General features: G+C 40.1%; 1 protein-coding gene across 4 annotated transcripts in view; it reads left to right on the top strand.

The window, feature by feature from the left end:
* GRB10 (growth factor receptor bound protein 10) overlaps window positions 1–24960 on the top strand; it is a 119505-nt gene that overhangs the window by 73271 nt on the left and 21274 nt on the right. For all 4 annotated transcript variants that reach the window (XM_007425657.4, XM_025165057.2, XM_088150123.1 and 1 more), the window contains exon 6: window positions 18645–18801. In XM_007425657.4, the coding sequence (XP_007425719.1) occupies window positions 18645–18801 (157 nt within the window). The remainder of the gene's footprint in view (window positions 1–18644; window positions 18802–24960) is intronic.

The following is a 24960-nucleotide window of genomic DNA, read 5'->3' as shown; positions in this document are numbered from 1 at the left end:
TTCAAGGGTAGCCCCATGTAGAGCACATTGCAGTAGTCTATCTGGGAGATAACAAGGGCATATGTGAAACACATATCATTAACTGAAACAGCAACAGCTGTGTAGGAGGCTTAAAACTGGGTGAGGAACAGCCAAACTCTGCTACTAAGGTGAGGTTGTGGAAGACAGTTTCATGTCACAGGTCATACACCATGGCAAGACTGAGCACAGCAACAAGACTCAAGGTAGTTATACTGTATCAGCAAGGTCTCTCCCAGGCAAACATTTTAAAGCAGCCTGGGGTTTGACCCCAGCGGGACTCAGGTACATCCATCTGCTGTCCAGAGAACTCTGGCCAGAAGTGGTCTTCAAGGAAGAATTGCAACCAAAAAGCCATACTTCTGATGTGGAAACTAAACACTTAGTTGAGCTAAGTGACTCAACTATGCACGAAAACATAGGAACTGGGGGGCAGAAAAATGGCAGCAGGTGCTCTGGACTGATGAGTCAAAATTCAAAATATTTGGCTGTAGCAGGAGGCAGTTTGTTTGCCAAAGGGCTGGAGAGTGGTACAATAATGGTGTCTGCAGGCAACATGTAGGCAGTGAAGCATGGTGGAGATTCCTTGCAGGTTTGGGGCTGCATTTCTGCAAATGGAGTTGGAGATTTGGTCAGGATGAATGGTGTCCTCAATGCTGAGAAATACAGACAGATACTTATCCATCATGCCATACCATCAGGGAGGCGTGTGATTGGCCCCAAATTTATTCTGCAGCAGGATAACAACCCCAAACATACAGCCAATGTCATGAAGAACTATCTTCAGCGTAAAGAAGAACAAGGAGTCCTGGAAGTGATGGATTGGCCCCCACAGAGCCCTGATCTCAACGTCATCGAGTCTGTCTGGGATTACATGAAGAGACAGAAGGATTTGAGGCAGCCTACATCCACAGGAAATCTGTGGTTAGTTCTCCAAGATGTTTGGAACAACCTACCTGCTGAGTTCCTTCAAAAACCGTGTGCAAGTGTACCTAGAAGAATTGATGCTGTTTTGAAGGCAAAGGGTGGTCACCCCAAATATGATTTGATTTGGATTTCTCTTCTGTTTGCCCACTTTGCATTTTGTAAATTGATAAACATAAATAATTATAATATATATTTTTGAAAGCATTCTTACTTTATAGCATTTTTTCACACCTGCCTAAAACCTTTGCACAGTACTGTATATACCTGTTAGAAGCCAGGTTAATTAAATTTAATTAAATTAAGTAAAATTAATTGCTAGTAAAATAAGATAACGAAGTTTAGAAAATTGATACTTCATTGGCAAATACCGATCATTCTGTTCTGTAATGTACAAACCATTCTCATACCCAGAAACAAGCAAGTACACACACAAACACATCTCTTCTCCTTTCCAACAGAAATGGTGAAGCAGATAGTATGAAATTTGGTTAAGGGGAAGGTGTGGCTACATTGGGAAAGAAAGGAAAGAGAAACATAGAATAAAACTCAGTGAGGGTGAGGAATACAGGTAACTGCACATGTTACAAAAAAGGTTAAAATCACACACAAAAAAATAACCCTCATAAGCAAGAAATGATTATTAAAAGCATCTATGCTTTTTAGCAGTGCTTGCATTCATTTGTAATTCCTAACTCATTCCTTGTTATCCACAATTATTCTTATCAGTAAATACAGCATTTTCAATCTGTAGATAACTATCATTGTTTTGGGAGGGGGAAACACTCTACTTTCTATTTGGAAATACAATGTATAATTATTTCAAATGGCTACCCTTTACACATGAAGAGTGCACAGTTCTTAAATTCCTGGGAACCCTAAAACAGTGTTTCCAACCTCAGCAACTTTAAGATGTGTGGACTTCAACTCCCAGAATTCCCCATTCAGCATGCCCTAGAGTATGTGCATTTCTGACAAATAGATCTCTGCAGTCATGTTGACAATATATGCATTTCAAAGTAAAATACAATTACTGTGGGAGAGTTTAATCTTGGATAGCAACATAACCATAATCCAAGTCTTATTAAACCAACTTGGTGGTATCAGATGTATAGAAAATACTGTTTCGTTATATTAACTGCATTTTAATATGAAGTATTAATTTCACTATTTTTAAAATAACCTGTCACAAATTTTCCAGAACAAGACATTCAAGCTTGTTATTGAAGATATTGCATATATATTCAATATCATTGTTGTCTACTTATTTCAGTTTCTGAAAGATATGTTACTGTGGAACCTCACATAATAGTTTGTAGAATTCTGGAATGTTCAGGTTTTAGGGTTTTCTGAAGCTGGTACACAAAGACTTAGATTTATTTTTGTCCCATTGGGGTTGTTTAATACAAAATTAATGTTCCTTTTAATCTTAGTGCTAACTCAGTACTTATATCTACTACCTAATTTTCTTACTACTTATCTTAATAGGGTCTTTCTATTACTATAAATTTACAACCGCTTCTCTTTTAAGCTACACATTTCTATCTCTGTATTCTTAGTTCTATGTTTCCCTGTCTTGTCTATTTCCTAGCTCTTTGAGCCTTTCTTATTTCTTTAGTTCTTGTAGCCAAATTCAGTCCATTTGCTTTCGAAAGCCCTTTTCACTCCTTCTTTATGAACTTCTGTGTGTGACTTTTCTCTCCTCTCAGCACCCACAGTCCTCTTTTCCTGGAGCTGGTTGGTGAAACTGTCCACAGAGGGCTTGCTTCAGTTGCTTTTTTGCAGATGCCGCTTGGGCTCTCCGCCCCACCTGCCCCCCGCCCCCCAATCTTTTGACTCTGTCTCTCAGTGGGTTTTGCAGCTCCAAGATTTTCCATTCCTTGTGTTGTCCTGGGACTGCTGCTGAATTGTTTGCCTTTGAACTGGAGTTTTTCCCCTGTTTCTCTGCAGTCTTTCTGGGTCCTTTTTTGCTACCCTCTCCCAATGTGCTGGGGTTCTGGTCCATTTTATGTCTCTCCAAGTAAGGAAAAATGGGGCTGCTTGAAATCTCCTGAAATGCTGGATTCCAGGAGGGAGGAGAAATGCTTGCTCATTCTGGGTAGTTTCTCCACAACAGGTTGGATGGGCCTTTAGATTTCCTTTAGTTCAAACACCTGCACAATGCAGGAATCCATTACTACAGCATCCCTGCTAGATGGCCATCCAGCTGCTGTTTAAACATCTCCAACGGAAGCCCTGCCCTCTTGAGGCAATCTGTCCTATTGCTGAACAGTTCTTACTATTAGGATTTTTTTTTTCTTGAGGTGCAAATGAAATCTCCTTCCTTGTAATTTAAGCCCATTGTTTCTTACTCTGTCTTCTGGAATAACTGAACAGTTCTGCATGACGGCCCCTCAGTTACTTGAAGTCAATTATCATGTGTCCCTGCAGTCCTCCCTTCTGTAGGCTCCCTATCTCCAGTGATTTGAACCATTCTTGATGAGGTTTCTTTTTAATCACCTTATTGTCTTGGTTTATTCTCCTATGGACACAATCTACTTCGTCAATGTCCTGCCTGAAACTGGATGTGATGATCTAGGTGTTCTTTGACCAACACAGAGTAAAGAAGAACAGTGCCTTGTCTTGATTTTGACACTATATTTCTACTAATACAGCTCAGGGGTCAATTTGCTTTTTTGCAGTTGCCTCACTCTGTTGGCTCATATTGAGCTTGTTATCCACCAAGATACTCAAATCTTGTTTGCATGTTTTGCTGCCCAGTATATTGCCCCCAATCCTATATACACAGTTTTGATTTCTTCCCTCCCAAATGTAGGACTTTATATTTGTCTCTGTTAAAATTTATTTTGCTTATTTTTGGCCATTCAGAATCCTCCTGATTCATAGATACTGTCCTGTAAGCCGTGTCTTGTCTCTCCTATCTTTCTGTTGTCTGCAATTGTGATAATGATATTTTCTAACCCCTCATTCAGATTATTTATATGTATGCTGAATACCATAGGGCCTAGAATGGTATCTTGCAACACACCACTCAACCCTTCCGTCCAGATTGATGTAGAGCCATTAATGTGCACTCATTGGATATTACTCTTATTAAAAAAAATTAAAATATGAAATTTTAGAGATGATAATAACATCAGACCCAAAAAGCCAAATAATACATTCTGGGATAAATCAAACTCAATTTTGAGGTCCACAAAAATTATAAAACTGCTTCCTCAGAATTAATCTGATCCAAATATTCCAAACAACCAAGCCTGACCAGAAAAAAAAATGTGCCTGTACCCTAACCCTAACCTCTAAACCATAGCTAAACATGTTGGGGTGAAAAGATTAAAATGTACCTATATTTGTGTGTGTGTGTGTGTGTGCATTTGTGAATATATATGTATTCAGTGATATTAATGCAGGTATTGAAAGTGATAGAAGTATCGAAGGGGTAGAATTTTCAGTATATCTATAAAACATGATCCACATAAACAATACATAATGCACAACATAAGTAATAGGTTCTTCATATTCCAAATAGCTTTAGTATTTTAATTAAAACATTGATTCTGGTGTTTTGAGAACTTATAAGGATGCAAGGAAGAAGTTCTGTGACAAAATTAAAAAAGAGGGAGAATATCCTGTTCCATTATTTAACTGTTTACTGTTTCTTAAAGAAAAAGAGCTTGGCAGCCTTCTTCTGTTGTCCTGCAGAAATCTCAGCTTTTGTATTTTGAAAGAAATAGTATATCACTATTTAATTGTGCAGTTTTGATTAAAATTCAAACTCTTTATTTAGAATATGTATACACTTTCTCATAAGTATTTCTGATAAAATATAGTACTATTTAATTTGCATAAATTAGAAGTAACAGTTTAGAAGGCTTCTCATCTTTTCCTTAGAATCTTCGCTTGGTAGATTAAAAAAATCATTTTCTAGAGGTTCATATTCAGCAGAACGAGAGATTTATATTGCTTGAGAAGGATGGCTTGCATAAAGAATTAATAGTTTCTTAACTTTCTCCACTAAGGACTTAATTTTGGTAAATTGTCGCTTCTTTTTATTACTGAATGTGCTGCTTATAAAATCTCACATAAATGCTTTTTAAAACCAATGATGAAATCAAATACTTGTTGGAATGAAAGGTTCTGCTATCTACTGTGTAGATAGCTTATGGGATAGATAGCTTGACAACTTATGGGTCATAGTGATGCTGGCATTTCTCTTGAGGAAAGGATTTACAACTATCATTTTTTCTCCTAAAAGCAGTAATTGCTTTCCCTTTTAAAGGTTTCACACTAAACCTCAGCAATACAGTTCTTGATGAAATCAAATACCTATTGGAATGAAAGTGTTGAAATTGAAGTATTGAAAAAATTCAAAGTGGGAGAGCATGAAAAATCCCAAAATGGTCCAATTCTGATGTTAACAATTGCATCTGGCTGAATATTTATTAGATGTCTAAATGTCCTAAAATCTTTTTGAATATCTTTTTTCCACGTTTGCAAATTTGGTTGTCAACCACAATTCCTGCCACTTTCACTTCAGTCCTAGGATGTGTCAGTTTTTAAACTGCCGTATTTCGACTAAATTCTATTCTGTCTTCACCAAGCATGGTACACTTCTACAGATGGCCAAGATAGTCTTTTTGCCTGTCAGTTTCATGTTCCCAGGTGTGTAGTGTGTATGAACAGTACAACTTAAAAGAATGTTCAGAGTTAATTTAAGCACACAGAAGAAAGAAATTTGCACTGTAAGGGGCTAAAAAATTATTCTTTGGGAAAAGTGCAATCACATATTTAGACATGGTCTATTCAAATTCCACAAATATTTAATATTTAAATCCTCGAAGATTTAAAAAGACTTTAAAATCCTTTTCCTTTTTGATAAAAATAAAAATTAGTATAAATATATTTTTATACTTATATATTTTATATATATAAAATATTTATATATTTTTATATGTATAAAATATGTTTATATTTTTATAAATATAAAAATAATTCAATGTATTCTGCTTTTTACGTTAATCCTTCATCAAAGATATACTGAGCACCAACTGTACAACTTTTGCAATTTCTCTGTCCACTTAACTGATACTATATTTTGCATTAACTTTCTTCTTTTCTCTCTTTTGCTTGTCTGTTTATTTTTCATACTTTTTAAACAAAATTATAAAAAAAGAGCATTGTTTTTTTAAAAAAAGATTCTTTGGGTCTGTTAGAAATAAAAGGAAAGCCAAAGAAAATTCAGGTTCATAGTGAAGAGAAAGTGGTGAAGCAGGAATGGGTGATAACAAGAAGGCAGAACTTCTTAACTCCTGTTTTGCATCTGTCTTCTCTCAGAGGGAAACAGAGCCCTGGTTGATTATTGTTATGCCACTGGGGGAAGGAAGGATCTCTGAGGACTGCTGGAGGACTGGCAATGTCCCAGAAGGCTGAAGGAGAACAAATGTCATCCCTATCTTCAAAAAGGGAAAGGAAGAGAACCTGGGAAACTAGAAATCTGTCAGGTTGACATCTATACAGGGCAAGATCCTTGAATAGATTATCAAACAGCATGTCCGTGAGCACTTGGATTGGCATACTATAGTTAATAACAGCCAGCGTTGGTTTGTCACAAGCAAGTCCTGCCGGACTAACCTTATCTCCTATTTTGGTAGAATCCTAGCTAAGTAGATCAGAAAAATGCCAAAAACACAGCGTCCTTGGGTCTCAGCAAAGTCTTCTCAGTAACTTCATATTCTTCAGAAAATGGTAAAAATATGAGATAGATGCTGTTGCTGCTAGATGAACTCTCAGTTGTCTAAATGACTATACCTAAAGAGTGCTTATTAATAGCTCCACTTCACTTTGAGGGAAGTGTTGAGTGGAGTGCCACATTACGTCCTAGGTCCAGTGGTGTTCAACATTTTTATCAGTAATTGGATGAGGGATTAAGGAGACCCTTTTAAGATCTGTAGATGACACAAAACTAGAATGGATTGCTGATACTTTAGATCAGTGTTTCTCAACCTTGGCAACTTTAAGATATGTGGACTTCAACTCCCAGAATTCCGAAGCCAGCACACTGGTTTCCAAGGTTGAGAAATACTGCTTTAGATGAAAGAGAGAAGATTTTTTTTTTTAAAAAAAAAAGCTCTAGATAGGCTTGTGTCTATTTCTAGGCATCATAGCTCAAAAAAGCCTTGCTAAATTGGAGCAAGTTCAGAGGAGAACTACCAAGAAGAAAGAATTAAAACCAAGCCCTGTGAGAAATGGTTAAAAGATCTGAGTATGTTTAGCTTACATAAAAGACAGCTGAGGGGAGTTATGATAGCAGTCTTCAAATATCTGAATAGTTGTCACACAGATGGACTTCCTCCTTATTGCCCCTTAACAGAACCAGTGAGTTAAAACTATAAGGAAAGAGGGTAAGGCGAGATATCAGGAAGAATTGTCAGGTTCAGCCTAAGAAACTCCTTGAGATGGTTCTGGAATTGCTCAGTTGCTTTATTAGCTTGCACCTGCTAGACAGAATCTCACCAGACTAACTCTAACTCCCAAAGTCTGCAGCTAAACACTACGAATTCCTTAGGGTGTGCCAGTTTCATCCTCTTTGCTTTCACACGCTCAGGCTGTGGGCTGAGGAGATGCTTCTCCCCATGACCTTGAACCTCCTCATCCAAGTCCTCCATCACATCACCCCTCCCTCCACCTTTGTCCTCCCCCTCTGAGTTCTCATGAGAGCTGGGCAGTAGTGGTAGAGATGAAAGGACAGGTGATGAAGCTCTGGCTGTGTCTCCTGGTGCCTCCCCCAATCCATCCAATTGGTCCTGCAAAACAGCTACAGCATTAGTAGAATTAGCCCCCCTCCCTCCTATAAAATGCAAACCGGAAGTGGAAGGCTGTGGGCTCCATGCACCAACCCTCTCCTCCCCGAAGGCGCCCACCAAACCGTCCTCTAGTGCACTGTCGATGGCCTCTGCTTGCTGTTTAACCACTGGTACGCCAGGCAGCATGTGAAGCTTCAGCTTGCTGGGGAAACGCCAATGGAAGTCATTGACCAGCTCTGGGGCGTGGACGTTTTTCGCATTCTCCCAGGAACACTCTGCCTCAGGATAGCCCTTCCAATGAACCAGATACTGAACTCTCCTTCCTTTCCTGCGAGAGTCCAAAATTGCCTCCACCTCGTATTCCTCTTCTCCCTCGACTATGACCGGTGGGGGTGGGAAAGTTGCATTCTCAAGGGACTTGGCAGAGCCTCCTTAACTAGCAAGGAACTGTGAAACACAGGATGGACCTTCACTGAAGGTGGCAGCTGCAAGTAGGAAGCCACCTCGTTCACTTGCTGCAACACCTTAAAAGGCCCAACGAACCGAGTTTTTTAGACGTCCTGGTGGAAGCTAAGAACCTAGTAGACAACCACACCTTGTCCCCTACTGAAATCTGCGGACCTTTCTGCCTGCGGGCATCAGCAGATCTCTTGTACACCTCTTTCACTCTTGCCAGTTGGTCCTTCAACAGCTGCTGAGTTGCCTGCTGCTCTTTAAGAAAATGTGCTGCACCCGTTACCCCTCCTTGTGGCACAGTTTCTGGCAACACCTGCAGGTTCACCCCGTACAGTGCCTGAAAAGGGGACATCCCAATCGATGAGTGCACCGAATTGTTATAGGAGAACTCTGCCAAGGGAAGAAGTGCAGTCCAATTGTCTTGGCTGTATGTGGCGTAGCATTGCAAATACTGCTGCAACACCTGGTGGTCCTCTCCGCCGGATGATGGGCGGCAGACATGTGAAGGCGGACCTTCAACAGCCCAAAAAGAGCCCTCCAGAATTTAGAAGAGAACTGGCTGTCTCTGTCACTTATTATTCGATTAACCATTCCTCTGAATTTGAACACATGATCCAAAAAGAGCTGCGCTGTGGCTTGAGCAGAAGGCAGCCCCTTGCATGGTATGAAATGAGCCATCTTAGTAAATAGGTCCACAACCACCAGAATAGATGTATAACCCTTCACCGGAGGCAGATCAGTAATAAAGTCCATTGATACTGTATCCCAAGGCTTGGGGGGGTGTCTAAAGGCTGCAACAGCCCAGTGGGCTTCCCGTGGAGAGGCTTAGCTCGCCTGCAGACGTGGCAAGATGCAACATAATCTCTAATGTCTGCAGCCATTTTCAGCCACCAGTAGTCCCTCAGAGTCCTGTGAAGAGTTTTAAAAACTCCTCCATGACCCGCTGTCTCATTATTGTGGCAAAGCTGCAAGACCTCCTCCCGTAGAGACAAAGGAATGTATAACCTACCCTGGTGCCAGAGTTGCGCCCCTTCCATCGAAAAAGGGGAACTCGTGCCCAGCTGGGTGCCCTGGAGGTCATCTATCCGGGCCCTCGCAAAAGGGTCCTGCAACTGTTGTGCCTTTATTCTTGCAATTAGGTCTTCCGCCTGCTGACTAGCTCCCAACTTCTCTCCCGCACCTCAGCTTTTAAAGTTGCAAAGCTGCAAGATCGCAGCGCGCAGCGGCGGCTGTTGCTCAGCAACGTATTCCAGCTTCCATGAAAGCACGTCCGGCAACAGGTTGCATGACCCTGGCATATACGTAATATAAAAGTCAAAATGTGAAAAAAAACGATTCCACCATACTTGCCGAGGAGTGAGAGATTGTGAGTTCTGCATCACTTCCAAGTTCTTATGGTCCATACACACTCACACGGGAAACCTTGCCCCTTCCAGCCATTGCCTCCATTCCTGGAAAGCTGCCTTAATTGCCAGCGACACCTTGTTGAAAATATTGTAATTTCTCTCCTCGGGAGAGAGTGTCCATGAGAAGAAGGTGCACAGCAGCAACCTCCCCCCGCCCTCCGCTTCAGCTTGCAACAGTACCACCCCATCACCGCGTCAGAAGTGTCTGTGTGCAGGACAAACTGGTGCGAAGAGTCGGGGTGAAGGAGGAGAAGCTGGGAGGCAAAAAGCTGCTTTAACTGCTGGAAAGCCGCCTGCTCCTTTTCAGGCCAAGCAGACTTCTTGCTTTTCTTCAACAGCTGCATGAGGGGCTTAACCCACTCAGCAAAATTTAGGATGAACTTTCTGTAAAAATTAGCAAAGCCCAGAAAACGCTACACATCCTTCACATTACAGGGTGGGTGCCAAGACAACACTGCCTGCACTTTAGCTGGATCCATTTGCAGCCCCTCTGTTGAAATTCTGAACCCCAAATAATCCAACTGAGGCAAATCAAACGCACACTTCTCCAGTTTGGCAAAAAGCTTATTTTCTCTCAGTCTCTGCAATACATTTCTAACGTGCATCGTGTGCGACTCAGCATCCCTGGAACATATCAAAATGTCATCCAAATAAATCACCACATAGGAATCAGTTATGTCAAAAAAATCTGATTCATAAATCTGGAAAACACTGCCCCACAATTAGAAAGCCAAACGGCATCACTTTGTATTCATATTTTCCATACCTTGTATCAAAGGCAGTCAGGTACTCATGCCCCTCCTTGGCACGAATGAAGTTGTACGCATTTCTAAGGTCTAGCTTTGTAAAAATGTGGGCTTTCTGCAACTGGTCTAAAAGATCTGATATCATTGGCGGTGGATAATGATCCCTTATGGTTACCTTATTTAGCTCCTTGTAATCATGGACTGTGCGCATGGGAGTTCCCCCGCTAGACCCAGACCCCAAAGCCTGTGGGTCTGGTTTCTTAGGCACAAAAAATGTGGGAGCTGAAGCTGGTGACTTTGATGGTCTGATAAAACCTTTCTTTAAATTCACATCCAGGTACTCCTTGAGAATAGCTAACTCTTTTGCAGATATGGGATATTGCTGCTTGGCTGGGATCTTTGCCCCTGGCTTCAAATCAATTGTGCAATCACAGTCTCTAGGTAGCGGGGTAGAGCAGTACCCGCCTCCTCTCCAAAAAGATCTGCAAAATCAGCATACTTGGCAGGTAAACCCCCTCCCCCCGCCTGGATGTTTCCCTTGGAAATGGGGAGGATGGCTCCCAGTGCCTTGTGGTGCTGACACAAGGTTACTGTGATGGGCACTAGAATGAACGCCTGCCTGTTGTCACCAGAATGAGCTCTCCTTAATTGCTTGATGCCCTCCCCCGCGAGCTCTGAAGAGAGGGGCTCTGCAAGTTTCCCTGCTGTGGCACCGGGACTGAATCTGCACGCTTGGTGGAGGATTGCTGCATGCGCTTGGCCCCCGCCGGCACATTCCTTGCCGGACATGCTCTCGCCATATGCCCTGGGGCTCTGCAGTAAAAACAGAGGCTAGATCTCTCCTCCTTTGCCTCTCCTCTCCCGAAACTGCCTTTCTAGCAGCTCCTATTTGCATTGGCTCCCCCTCTGCCAGTTCTGCTGTTGCGACACAAGGAGGAGATAGGACTGCCTGAGGAGACTGCGAGGCAGTAAGAGGATTGGAAGGCAAATATTGCTTTAAGTCCTCCAGCCTGGCATCAGTTACTATACAGAGCTGATAGAGATCATCCAGAGTATTTGGAATGCCCTGCTTTATCAGCTCACACCGAAGTTTGGGGTCCAACCCCTCCTGAAGCTGGTCAGTGAGAGCCATGTCATTCCACTCGACATCCCACAGCCAACAACCTGAAATCCGCAATGTACAGCCTTACCGGTCTGCCGCCCTGCTTAAGCTTGCGGATGTCCTGATAGCAGTTAGCCTCCTTATTGGATCCCTGAAATGCCCCCTAAAGGGACCGACGAAATTCTGATAGTTGTTGAGCACCGGATCACCTGCCTCTATTGGGGGGGGTCGCCCACTTGGCAGCAGCTCCCTTCAACAAACTCAGCACAAAGGCCACCCTCATGCGGTCCGTAGGAAACTCCACCGGTCTGCCATCCATGAACAACTCACACTGTGCCAGGAAGATTCTCATCTGTTCCACCTCACCTCCATACTTCTCAGGCATGCTTCCAGGAGAACGCAACAACACTGGCAGTGGAGGGGGAAGCTGCTGGCCAACTTGACCGAGCTGTTGTGCTAATTGACTCATGGCTTCTTGTAGATTATTAATTTGTGCATCAACCTGTTGATGTTGTAATAACACCGCTGCCAAAAGCTGGGGGGTCAAATTGGCCCCCTGGGGATCCGTTACCATATTTCAAAATTTCTCCCTCATGCTGGGAGTAGGAGTCTGGCATGATTGATGTCAGGTTCAGCCCAAGAAACTCCTTGAGACAGTTCTGGAATTGCTCGGTTTATTAGCTTGCACCTGCTAGACAGAATCTCTCCAGACTAACTCTAACTCCCAAAGTCTGCAACTAAACACTACGAATTCCTTAGGGTGGTGGCAGTCTCATCCTCTTTGCTTTCACACACTCAGGCTGTGGGCTGAGGAGATGCTCCTCCCCATGACCTTGAACCTCATCCAAGTCCTCCTCCACAACAATGTCCTAACCTTGAATTTAGAGTTGTTGCTTATATGCATACTTCCTTAACCATGTTTTCTTTAAAAGCTTTTGAGAGAACGCTTGAGAAACTACAGTATGAGCCTTCTATTAAAAAGAAGAAAATAATTGTAGATCACACGTTCTTAACTTAGACAGGATTTGTCTTAACTTAATAGGAAATCTAGTCCCTTATAGTTGCATGTTAAAAAGAATATCACAATAGAGAGTAATATAGGTACAAGATACAAAGAAAAATAGATGCCAAAAAGTCCCACAAATCAACCAAAAAAGAAAAAAAAGAAAACTAAAATTAAATAAAAATGAGAAAGGGGGGAATTCTGTACTTTCAGTAGTAAAATTTAATGCATAGTATTGCCTGTACCCCTGCATTCTGTAATAACATTATTTTCTGCTTCGCTCGGTTAAAAAAAAATTGAAAGAGAAAACATATTGATATATCTGCAGTGACCAAGAGCTGCAGCTTCAAGGATACTTTCAAGATGCAAACAAGTATACCATTACAGGCTAAGACTAGAATTTGCCAGCGTGGAACTAAAGTACACTCAGAGTTCATCTGAGATTTCAGCACTTGAATTTAGGAAGGCAATGTAATCCGCAGCTGCACAAAAACAAAGTTTATCTTACCTTCCATTTGAAGACAAATGTGGCTGAAAATAATACATATAAAATATGGAAAATTCTACTCCCTGATCAGCCTCATTGCACATAAGCTTTTTATACTTCTCTGTCACCTCTTTTACTGTACGTAGAAACTAATCTGATGTGAAAATGATCTTCACTCTGTTTAATCACATCTTTGTTATGTACGTAATAACAAATAGCTTTCCTTTCCTTCCATTCACAGTGAATGGCTGAGGGCTTTTCACAGGACTGCTTTAATGTGCATTCCTCCAGTCCTTAAGTGGACAAAAAATATGTCAGCATAATTTGTACTGCTCTGATGGCCAAATCCTAATCTGCCTCAGTTAACAAGAATCTTGAGTAGTCCTGTCCTTACAGCTTTATTGTGGGACAATCTAAGGGTAGTGATTGGTAGATTCTCCTGGCTTTTTTCTCCTCTTGCCCAGCAACAGTAACTGATGGGAAAGCACCACCAATCACCCTCCTTAAAGTATGGTGGGTGGGCTTGGCTGAGTGTGAGCAGATGCCTGGAACAAGAGGCTTTAATCACCTTTCAAGTTGTCTGAGTGACAGGATGCCGATGTAGAAGCTTTGCACTGGTAACCTGTCATTTTGAATGTTTCCAAACATGGGTTAACTGGTCTTCTGAAGTCTGTCAGACCTCTGCCCCAAAATAACCCAGATAACAGGTTGGAGGGAGGGAGGAGCAGTATGGGGTGAAGCAGGAAGTAGCTCACATGATGTGTTGAGAGATCTCCCTACTTCATCCCTGTCTATTCTCTACCCCACCAATCCCTCTGCTAGGTTCTAGAAGTTTTACTGGCCTTCCTATCACTTGGACCAGAAGAGGAAACTGGCAGAACCCTTGTCAATTTTGTCCCACCTTCCAAATACCTCAGTCAGTAAGCACTCTATTGGGCACGCATGACTATAGTTCACAGCATCCAGAACTATCTCATGGAGTATGCAAAATGGCATTGCCTCTTTCCTAAAGAAAGAAAACAGTAGAAAGCATGGCCATGCAAAACTACTTGTTAGCAAAAGCAGCAGAAAACCATCAATGCAATACATTCCCAGTGTAAATTGATCAGGAGCCTTTAAAAAAAAGACAGGCCTACCTGTCATTATCTGGCATAGATTGGCATGCTAAGAGTGAGATTCTAATCATTAATCAATTAATCATGACTGTAATGTATGTGTGGCTTGGTAGATAGCTGTTTTTCAGCTTTTCCATGTAAGGCTAAGAAACAGTGACTAACCCAAAGTCTCCCAGCCAGTTTCTGTGCCTAAGGGGGGACCAGAACCTGTGTCTTGCCACTCTGAGTTCAGCATTGTAACCACATCACAGTGGCTCTCACTATGTATGTATTTATTTGTGTGAGATTGTATTTGTGCTGTCAGATGAGTTATTTCTACCCCAAACAGAAACACAAGCTGTTCTCAAGGGATTCCTTTAGTTAATAGATTGTAATGTCATAGAAATATCTACTAGGAGGAAAAAGAGACCTTAGAACTGTAAGAAATAGTCAGAGAAAACTGAATATATAACCAATCACTGCATTTCCCACAAATAAATTGTGTTTAGAGCAATGTTCCCAAAGTTCAGATTCTTAACATGAGCTGAAAATTTTGCTTAATCTGAAGTCTGCTAAAACAATAAGTGCTTTGATAGGTCACATGTTAAGTGACTTATTTAGATTTCACATTTGGAAGGTTTGTTGTTGTTGTTTAGTCGTTAAGTCGTGTCCGACTCTTCGTGACCCCATGAACCATATTGCGCCAGGCCTTCCGGTCCTTCACTGCCTCCCTGAGTTTGCTCAGTTTCATGCTCATTGCTTCAGTGATGCTATCTAACCATCTCATCCTCTGCCGTCCTCTTCTCCTTTTGCCTTCAATCTTTCCCAGCATCAGGGTCTTCTCCAAAGAGATCTCTCTTCGCATTAGGTGACCAAAGTATCTGAGCTTGAGCTTCATTATTGATCATTTTCAGACATTTTAAAGGGATTTTTTTTCTGTTTCTTTTTTGGGGGAAATGGAAATTTGGGGCAGCACTTTTTAACATCCTAAGATGTGTTATTTATATTTATTTGGATACCATTTATGGTGTAAAAATTAAAATTACAGTGTATAATTAAAATGAATGAATAAGCTAAGGCAATAAATAATATAACAGCAAGTATATAAAGTTTTAAACAATTAAAATGACAACAAGAACAACACCTCATAGTTTCTTATGGCCCTAATGTAGGTGCCAGCATGAACAAATTTCTCAAAACATTTGGCTGTAGACCAGGCAAAATTGGCTGAAGCCTTTACTGTTTTTCCTTTGATTGAGGCAGCAAGAGAGTAATGATCAGGTCAGTGAGTTTTACTCTCCAAGAAAGTTAATAGACATTTTTCCAAGGTTCTGTGATTGAAGATTTGAAGATCAATCACATTTGAGTAGAAATGAATGTTTTGAAATCTTCAAGTATTGCTGATGGCATCAACTGAATTCATTGTTGACTGCAAGCACTTCTCATGTATAGATTTAAAGTCAGTTTTCATAGCAATGGAAGTTCTTGATTAAAGAAATGATGATGACATGGATTCGAGGTCTGCTTGACTTATGGAATCAATAGCATGCTTTTCCACAATTTTCTTTGCAGTTATGGGGAAGATGGGCAAGATGGCCCATAAGCTAGTAACTGCTGATGGGTTGCTCTGGCTGCCCATCAGTGAAAGGCTGTTCTGTCCATCGGAGGACTCTGCCTGCCCCTCCGTGACAGGTCAGCCTGCATTTGTTCCAGAAAGCATTTTTTAAGCTATCCTAGAAGAGGGCATGAGTACAACTTAATCTAGTAATTAAAGATTTTTAGATGAGTTGCACTTTTACAAAAGTTATCCCACTTTCCAACATGTTATGCATAATCTGACTTGATATATAACACTTAAATATATGATTTATTCAGACAATTACGTATACATGTATTAATTGAATTTACTTTGAAATGCTGCTGATTTCAGAATTATGGAAGTCCTCCATAAATGTCAGCATTATTCCCTTGAGATTTGGTGAATGAGTGAGTGTACTGGTTCAGTGTGAACTGTGAGTCCCTCAGTTAAAACTTTTCCCAGCTGTAACCTCAGTAGATAGCCACTGTCTGTCATTCTCAGCCTAGTAATTGTGATATAGAGATAATATTTGCAGGTGATATATGTAACATAACAATTAGTAAACAATATGTGAAACATGTTTGGTACTTTGGTAATCTCTTTCCCATCTCTCTCTTTCTAGTTCCCTGTGATGGAAAATTTTGTTCATATGCAATCTATAAAGTAAAATTTGGGCAGCAGTTGATTTGATTACATTACACCTAAATCTATGCCATACTCTATTGGTTACTTTAAAGTTCTATAAAACATTGTTATTTTTGCTGTAATAAGTTTACCTGGTCACCCTTCTGAAATGAATTCCTATAAGGGAAAGAAGGGAACTTTTAAAAAGGCTACTGATGTTGCTGCTGCTAATGAGCAGATTTTTCAGGAAATACCTTTATTCTTTGGCTGCCCCCAGCAATGACTACACATAATACATCTGTTTTCTACCAGTAATATTTCCATTAAAGCACTTGCACCTGACTTAGTTAGGCTACATCCAGTTGAATACAAAATATTTTGCCTCTAGATTGTGGAAAATAAAGTCCCCAAGATCCTGATTTTAAAAAGAAGCTTACCAGTATATACACAAAACTTTGAGGTGCAGTTATTTCTAGGGTAGTTTTTTTTAAAAAAAACTTATTTTTGGATGTGCAGGAATTTAATGAAGCTGGAACACTTTTCAGAGATACATTAATAAGGATTCCCCTTCCCCCTTCTTCTGAAAGAGCTGGCTCATCCCGCTTGTCAAAAGATGCTGTTTCCTGAATGCACCAGCTTTGAGTGGGTTTTTTTCTTCCCATTTAAACTTTAACTCCTCCCTAATCATGCCTCTCCGTGCACATGCAATTCTCTGCTGAATGGAGAAGTGGCTCTTGAGACATTAGATTAATATGACTGCTAAGGCAGTGTGGGGTCCCATTCTTAAATACACAGTATAACACAAGAGTTCAGCTGGAATGGCCAGGTGAATCTTTTGAATTTATGATGGCTCATCAGCCCCCTTGAAAGCCATTGCTGAGCTTCGGAGAAGCAGAGGGGGAGAGAGCTTGTTGGGGGAAAGTAGTATTAGAAGCTTTGGAGAAGTTCAAGGGCTTAACTTGCAAACAGATGACATCAGCTGCTTCCATAAGGTGGGGAATGGAGAGGGATTTGGGAAAGAGATCAGCAGTTCAAGGAGGAGGTTGAGTTTGGGCTGCAGAATTTTGCTCTTTTCAACTTTTGTGATCCTGGCGAATGATTTCTGGTTTGGGTGCTGTTCTTTTTTTAAATGCATGTGGGTGGTCATAAAGGAAGAAAATTCTTCCTGGGGGGCATAATTTGGACGTCTGTGAGTTCTGTGGAAATGATTACATCAGTCACAAAAAGGGCTAGGATTGGTCTGTACCGTGTGGTTTGATTCACTACCTAAAAGATTGTGTGTAACCCTTTAAGGGAAGCTCTGGAGAGCTCCCTGCCTCCCCCAGAAAATGGTGCACACACCACCAGGGCTTGCTGACACTGATCCATTGAAATAACCTGAGTTGCTTGAGCTGGGAGTTTCAAAGGGCTGGAAGAGGCAGAGAACAACCTTTCTGAACAAGAAATCTATATTTTAAAATGCCATCTTGTTCTCCTGACTGCTGCTTTGTGCATACTGGTGAGGTAAGGTGCTTTCTTTTCCTCCTTCCTCCCCCAAATTAGAATATGAAGTTAATACAGGGCTAAATCTTAATACAAGGTTAAACCTGTCAGTGGGAGTCTTTGGGGATTCTTTTTGCAGAGTTAATACTATTTATTAACACTGGTTAAAACAGTATTAATCAGTAATGGGGAATTACCCATTTAATGAAGATTCATAGGTTGCCAGCAGACTACAATCTCATCTTATTCATGATTAAGGATAATGTGTTTATTTTTTAATTCTGTTTTTATTATTTTTAATTATTAGTATATTTAGTTGCAAGAAAGTATTGGATTTTGTGATACAGGGGTGGAGGAAGTGTAACTAGTGCTTGCAACTAATCTGTTTTAAATAATTTCAATTCCAAATTAGACAAACTTTAGTACTAAACAAGATAGGTGTGTTTTAACTAATAATCGTTGATTTTTGGGGGGGTGGTAAAACACTCTAGTGCAAAAGACCTTGAAGTGGAGAGTATGTGATTAATCTTGTCCCCTCCCCACCCGTGCCAATAGTTTGAAGCCTTGTATTGCATTTAATATTCATATTGAAATAGTTGTAAGAACTCATTTTTCTGAGACTCTTAGCTTCTTGGTTTTCTAGCAAAGATACATTGTATGTATGGGGTAGTGTGTGTGATCTTTATAGCTTTACTGCTCATGATTCCAAACCCAGATAAATTGTTCAAATAGGTTTAATTTGAACAGTGCCTAAGATGCAGCATTTTATTGCATCAGGGTGCAGAGGTTCATTGTTATAACCCAGAATGTGCCTAACATTGATTATGTATAATAACTGTTCAGTTTCTTTTTCTTTTAATGTTTTTTGGAATATATTGCTGCTATCTGTAAAGTGTATCTTTTTTTTTTTTGTATTGCAGGATATAAAAGTTTTTAGTGAAGATGGGACTTGCAAGGTGGTTGAGATCTTAGCAGATATGACAGCCCGGGACCTCTGCCAGTTGCTCGTTTACAAAAGTCATTGTGTGGATGACAACAGCTGGGCCCTAGTGGAGCATCACCCTCTCATAGGATTAGGTATGAAGGAATACAGAAAGGAAGTTGGTTATAAACTTGAATTTCCAATAATAAGGAAATAGATCCACTTTGCTGGGGTAATCTGTTAGAAATTATGTGAAAAAATTCCTACCAGTGAAAAGGGAAAAATATAAAAATTTGACAGGCATTTAAGTAACATAGGAGATGTATGTATGTGTGTTTCATAAATAACAGGACTTTTAAAATATATTCATATTTGCATATATTTCCTCTGCATTTAAATATTGGCAGATGTATGCTGCCAATCTTTTAGGTAATAATAAGCATCATTATATATCTGACTTCTTCCATGACATTAATGGGAATTTGATCATATACTGTAATGTACACATTTCTGCTTGCATTGATGACTTCTTTTCGGGGGCCATGTCTGTACTGCAGCAGTGTATGGACTTATATTTGGATCTCTAGTAGAGAGTCAGATTTCCTTGCAAGCTAAAAACCAGTGGAGATGCTTGGACATTTGAGCACATGGCATCGTTAAAGTCTCCTTAAGACTAGCCTGACACAAGCTAGGGTTATGCTTCCTTACATTTAATTTTATGGAAGTGAAAATGGCAGCGCACTTCACGTTGCATTATGTGGGGATCTTGCATAGATTTGGAGTCTCTGCTTTTAAGCAGCTGTTCTTACACCTATTGAAATTAAGGTACCATGGTTACAGTAAGAGAACAACCAAGTAGAATAATTTTAATGCCTTATACTTGAAAATATCTTAGATAGTGATCTCTGTCTCTCTTTGGATTCTTTCAAGTGCAGCAGTGGTGAACTAGTACGAATCAACCAGCTTTTTGAACCTTGTTTTTTAAAAAAATGCATAGTAAGACTTTTGGAAAGATCCTAGTAAACTCATAAATGGATATGAAGACAACTGTTGCACTGATAGTATTCTTTCTCTCTCTCATTCTCTCAGACTGAAATTTTAAAATTCTAGGTTCTTTTTATAAGTCTTTTCCCTTTCAAAATTATCAAGGTATTGTGCAGACAAAAGCGTTTCTCTTTTGTATCCATTGTCTTTCTTTTGCCAGATTCATCCAGTGATGCCATAGTTCAATGTCTGTGATATCACAGTAGCTTCCATGGTGATTAATTGTGTTGTCAGATTCTGTAGGGTGATATTTGTGAATGAATCCCCCAGGAAGTTGATTAGGAAATAAGCTTTTGTTCACTCACCAATAACTTGGTAGTTAACAATCATAAGAAACAATATCTTTATCAGTATTTCAATCACTATCAACTGCATCCTCAATTCTGTTGAAATCCCTTTATGATAGCAAAGCTGTACAAATTCCGGACTCATAAAATATGTGAGAGTTATAGTCCAAGTGAATTCTTTGAAAATGAAAGATTGATTACCTCACGTAAACTCTGCAGTTGAGTAATTCTGGGTTGCCTATGCTTGTCTCTAGTTTTGTGTAGCTTGGAGTTTGGACAATTAGGTCAGAGGGTTTTGTTTCCATTTTCCATTTAATCATGGTTTGGCATGATACTCAAACTATGAACTATCATGTGGATTATTGAATCAAATTTCATAACCTATGGTTTGAAGTTGGTTGCTTCAGTAAATCATAGTTAAAATTACCCTCAGTTTTTCAAAATGTGTGCACATAACTAACTTGCAGTTAGTTAAACAATGGAGGTAAAAGCTTCTGGTCTCCTTTCTGAGGTCTCACTGTAAGAAAAAAGTGGAAAGGTCAACTTGAGAGCATGAGACATGTTTTTGTAATGCTACACACTAATTTAGTAGTGTGTATGTTAACATCCAGGATATTTGTTTTGAATTGCCCTGACAGCATGTTAATAAGATTTGCATACATGTAATAATTTAACATGTTCAAAGCACTTTATGTAAAACCTTTATCTGGGAAAATCCTTTACCTATAATATAAGTATTATTGTGTTCCTGTTACAGACGGGAAGGCTAAGGCTGAAATACAATGGCTTGCTTGGGTCCGTTTAGTGAGGTCAACAGAGTCAAGCTTTGAACTGGGGATTTGCTTAACAGCTATGCTGCACCACAGGTTAAAAAAAAGTGTATACTTCTCTTCTATTGTATCATTTGTGTCTCTCTCTTGTATAGGAATGAAACTTAAATTGTCCCTATTGTGACATCTTTGCTCTAATGCAGCCTTTCCCGATCTGGGTGCCCCCACTGCCCCATGAAGAAATTTCAAATTCCCGAGTTACCCAGGCAGCATGGTTATTGTTGAGAATTCTGGCAAAGTGTAGAGTCCATTTGGCTAGTGGGTGCTCAGATTGAGTAAGGCTGCTGTAGTGTTTCTTGCCCACGAAAAGGAACTTTTTCTCTGAAGGGCCAGATAGCAGGGAACAGGAGCCATAGTTCTGTGCCAGCTAGGTGGTGGTAGATGCAGAAAGGACAGTAAAAAGGATGCTTTTGAGGTCTTTTCTGCGAGACTGTATAGGGTTATAGATGCTAAATTTGGGGCCAGCTATATCTGAAAGTTCTGCAGCCTCAGATTGCATTTGGTTTCTTTCCCTTCTGAAAACAGATATGTGGTCATAATTTCCTCTAAGAGAAGCTGCATGACATACTAATTAACTTTCTTTTCCCTTCCACCATAGTTGGTTTGTTTTTCTTTTAGTCTCCACTCCTCCAGCCTGAGTTATCTTCATCTTCCTGTCACTGTAAAGCTCACACTGATTTTTCTCAGCCCCTGGGAAGGAATGGGTTAAAAAAGAAGTTCCCACCCCCAAGGATATAGAAATTATTACTTTGAGTACTACTATAACCCATGTCCCTTTCATAGTGTGGTTAGAACTCCTCATGATCTAGAATATTTTGTTCAGTTCTGGTTGATGCAGTTAAAAAAAAAAAAAAAAGATAGTCCTTGTTGAACGACCACTTGTTCAGTGACTGAAGTTATGACAGTGCTGAACAGGGGGGGGGGGGGCGGGCTTACAACTGTTCCTCGTAATTGCAGCCATTGCAGCTTCCCCACGGTCACATGATTATGATTCAGGTGCTTGGCAACCAGCTCGCAATTATGATAGTTGCAGCATCCCGCGGTCACATAATCACCATTTGTAACCTTCACTGGTGGCTTCTGACAGCAAAGTCAATGGGGAAGCCAGTAGGAGATCACAAATGGAGATTATGTGACTGGGATGCTGCAACCGTGCAGGATTTGCCTAACAGTGGCAACTGGGACTACCACAACTGCTGTTGTAAGTTGGCATGGTCACATGATATCACATTTTACAACTGCATCGCTTAGCGATGGAGTTGCTGGTCCCAATTACCATTGTTAAGTGAGGACTACTTGTAGGTATTATAGAGCAGACAAAATTTCAGCAGAAACAACTGGGAGACTCAAGAATTTTGTTGCCATGTTTGGGACTTTACAGAGAAGTGGATTAAAATAGGCTATATTAGAGATTTGATCTAGCTTGTGGCTACTTGTTTTTTAAATGTGTAGTAACCATTACAGGTAGTCCTCAGCTTACGTCCATTCGTTCAGCATCTGTTAGAACTTGTGACAACATTGAATGAGTGGTACCAATGACTGGTCCTTGGAGTTCCAGCCGTCATGGCATTCCTGTGGTCATGTGATCACAAGCCAGGCGCTCAGCACCCAGCTTGCAATTACAAAGTCACTGTAAGCAGCAGTCACATGATTGCGATATCTAACATTCCCTGTCAGCTTCCCAGAAGAAAAGTCAATGGGGAAGCCATCAGGAAGTCAGAAGTCACGGTCATGTGAGGTCCTTGCTTAACGACCCATGCAGTCCTCATTTAATGATGGCAACCAGGACTGCCAAAACTGCTGTTGCTAAGTGGCACGGTCATGACATCACGCTTTACAACCACGTTGCTTAGCAATGGCAATTCTGGTCCCAATGCCCGTCGTAAACTAAGGACTACCTGTAGATTTCACATTGTCTGTTTATATTTTCTTCATCCTGGTAACCATCTGTACCTAGGGTAGCATAATTATTTGTATATATAACTACAGCTAATCCAAAATGTTGCTATTTAAATATGTTCACCATTGTTTTCATTTCTCTTTTTGTAAATCAGTTAAGTTTGGCTGTTGTAATGTATATTTCCCTTAAAAAATGGGGGAAAATACCAAGCCACAGATTTTTAAAAACAAAAAGATTCACTTTTTCCCCATGATCCAGAAGCAAATCCCACGCTGATTAATAGAGATCAATAGAGACCACTTCTGTTTATGTTTATGTTATGATTATGTTTATTATTATATATGATTATTATTATGTTATGATTATGGTCCATGGATGAAACAGAAGGGGGCTGTTTTAACTTATACATGCATTGAAACATGACTGTTCAGGAAGGAGTGGTTCAAAGGGGGAGGAAGGAAGACAGGGCAAAAGTCAAGGATTTTGGCCTGGCTGAATGGGGAAGGGAAGGGAAGGGAAGGGAAGGGAAGGGAAGGGAAGGGAAGGGAAGGGAAGGGCAAGGCTGGTGCACATGACCCTTCTCTCCCTCAGCAGCTGTGGTTTGAGAATTTGGGGCACAAATGAGAGATTAGAATGGGAAGAGGGGAATTGAGAGAGATCAAAATTGGGATATATTTTGTATAACCATTATTTTCCATGGAGAAAAATAAAAATACACAGCATTCTTCTGTGCTTCTTTGGCTTTCATTATGATAACTCTTTCAGTTTTTCATATCTCTGTGTGCATTCCTTGCCAGTACTTTTTTGGATGGAAGGATGGAAGCCATTCTTGAAAGATTTTGTGAAATTCCAGTCCCAATCCTTACTTTCTTGATCATACTTGCTATTCTACAGACTACATAAACAACATAGACAATCTGTTTTCAGATCTGCATACTATTTCTGGAGACAGACTTGGAATTCTTTGTACTGAGAAAAACATCCCTAAATTCCAGTGACCCGTATGCATCTCTGTAAGCAAGCCACGAGAAGGGTCCCTTTCTCTCCACAAACTAGTGTGAAAAGAAGGCTGACTCAATTTTAAATCCAATGGCAATTAACAGCTGCTACATATCTCACGTTGTGAGATGTAAAATGCCAACTTTGTTCACCACTGCAGGGAAATCTGTCCCCAATGAGCCCAGTTCCTTTTGTAGGGCCTGATTATCATCTGGGGAAATCAGTTTATCCTTTCTAATTAACTTCTTGTGTCTTTCTAATCCTCAAATAAAACTGTTGTGTTAGGCTCATAGATGCCACTTTCCTTTAAATAAAATTTGGACATTCCTTAACAGTACTTTATACTCCTTTTTACATTCATCTCTCTTTTTATCTCTTTCCTTATCTCTTTGTTAATCTACCTGTAGCATTAATTCTTTGTGTCCCATATTTCTGGTATAATCCAAACAAGGTCTTCCAGATATTTCATTTTCATTTTTTTTTTTTAGTAATAATACTTAATGTTATCTTCCTCTTTGTATAAATTAAGAGGAGATGGCAAACCCCTTTACCCATAGAAGAGCAACATACTACTCTATGCCCTTGCAAGCAGCATTCTCTGTTACTAACTAAACAGCACATTGGAGCAAGAAATATTGCTTGCTTTGTTCTATATACATATATTCTACATATATCTAGACATAAAACTGTCAGGAGTAAAAGTTTCTGTTTCGGACAAACTTTGTACCAATCAGTAGAAAGACTTTACATATAAACACCTCCACTCATATACACACTTTTTTTTTCAGTTACTTGAATTAGTTTTATTCAGCTGGCAAATCTTCCAAAGATTATTTAAAAAGAATCCACTAAATTCTAAATGTTGTACTCTTACCATTATCCATGGAAATATTGTGTGATTAAACAGTAAAATAAAGAAAAAAAAGATAAATACTTCTTTTCGTTTGTTAAACTTAAAAGGGGCAAAGTTAATAGTATGAAACTTGTGAGAACGTTACTAAATATATAAGCGAATTTTATACAATTCTCCCACTAGCTGCCCTACATCCAGAGTTGGCCAAACTCCAAAACCAAGATTGCATGTACCCTTGCTTAAAAAAATCCAACAAGATAAAGCTTAAAAGCTTTGTTTTATAAATACACTAGTAGAAAAATATGCTCACTCTCCTAATGCTGGTGACAAAAGACAGCAGAGTATTTCTGCGCCTAAGGGGACAGCCTAATCTGGCATATGATCAAGATGGATCAGTGGTG

Source organism: Python bivittatus, unplaced genomic scaffold (assembly GCF_059951505.1).
Source record: "Python bivittatus isolate LINGU-HERP-01145 unplaced genomic scaffold, Pbiv_v1 ctg000610_np1212, whole genome shotgun sequence".
Lineage (NCBI taxonomy): Eukaryota > Metazoa > Chordata > Lepidosauria > Squamata > Pythonidae > Python > Python bivittatus.
This window is presented reverse-complemented; position numbering and strand designations above follow the sequence as displayed.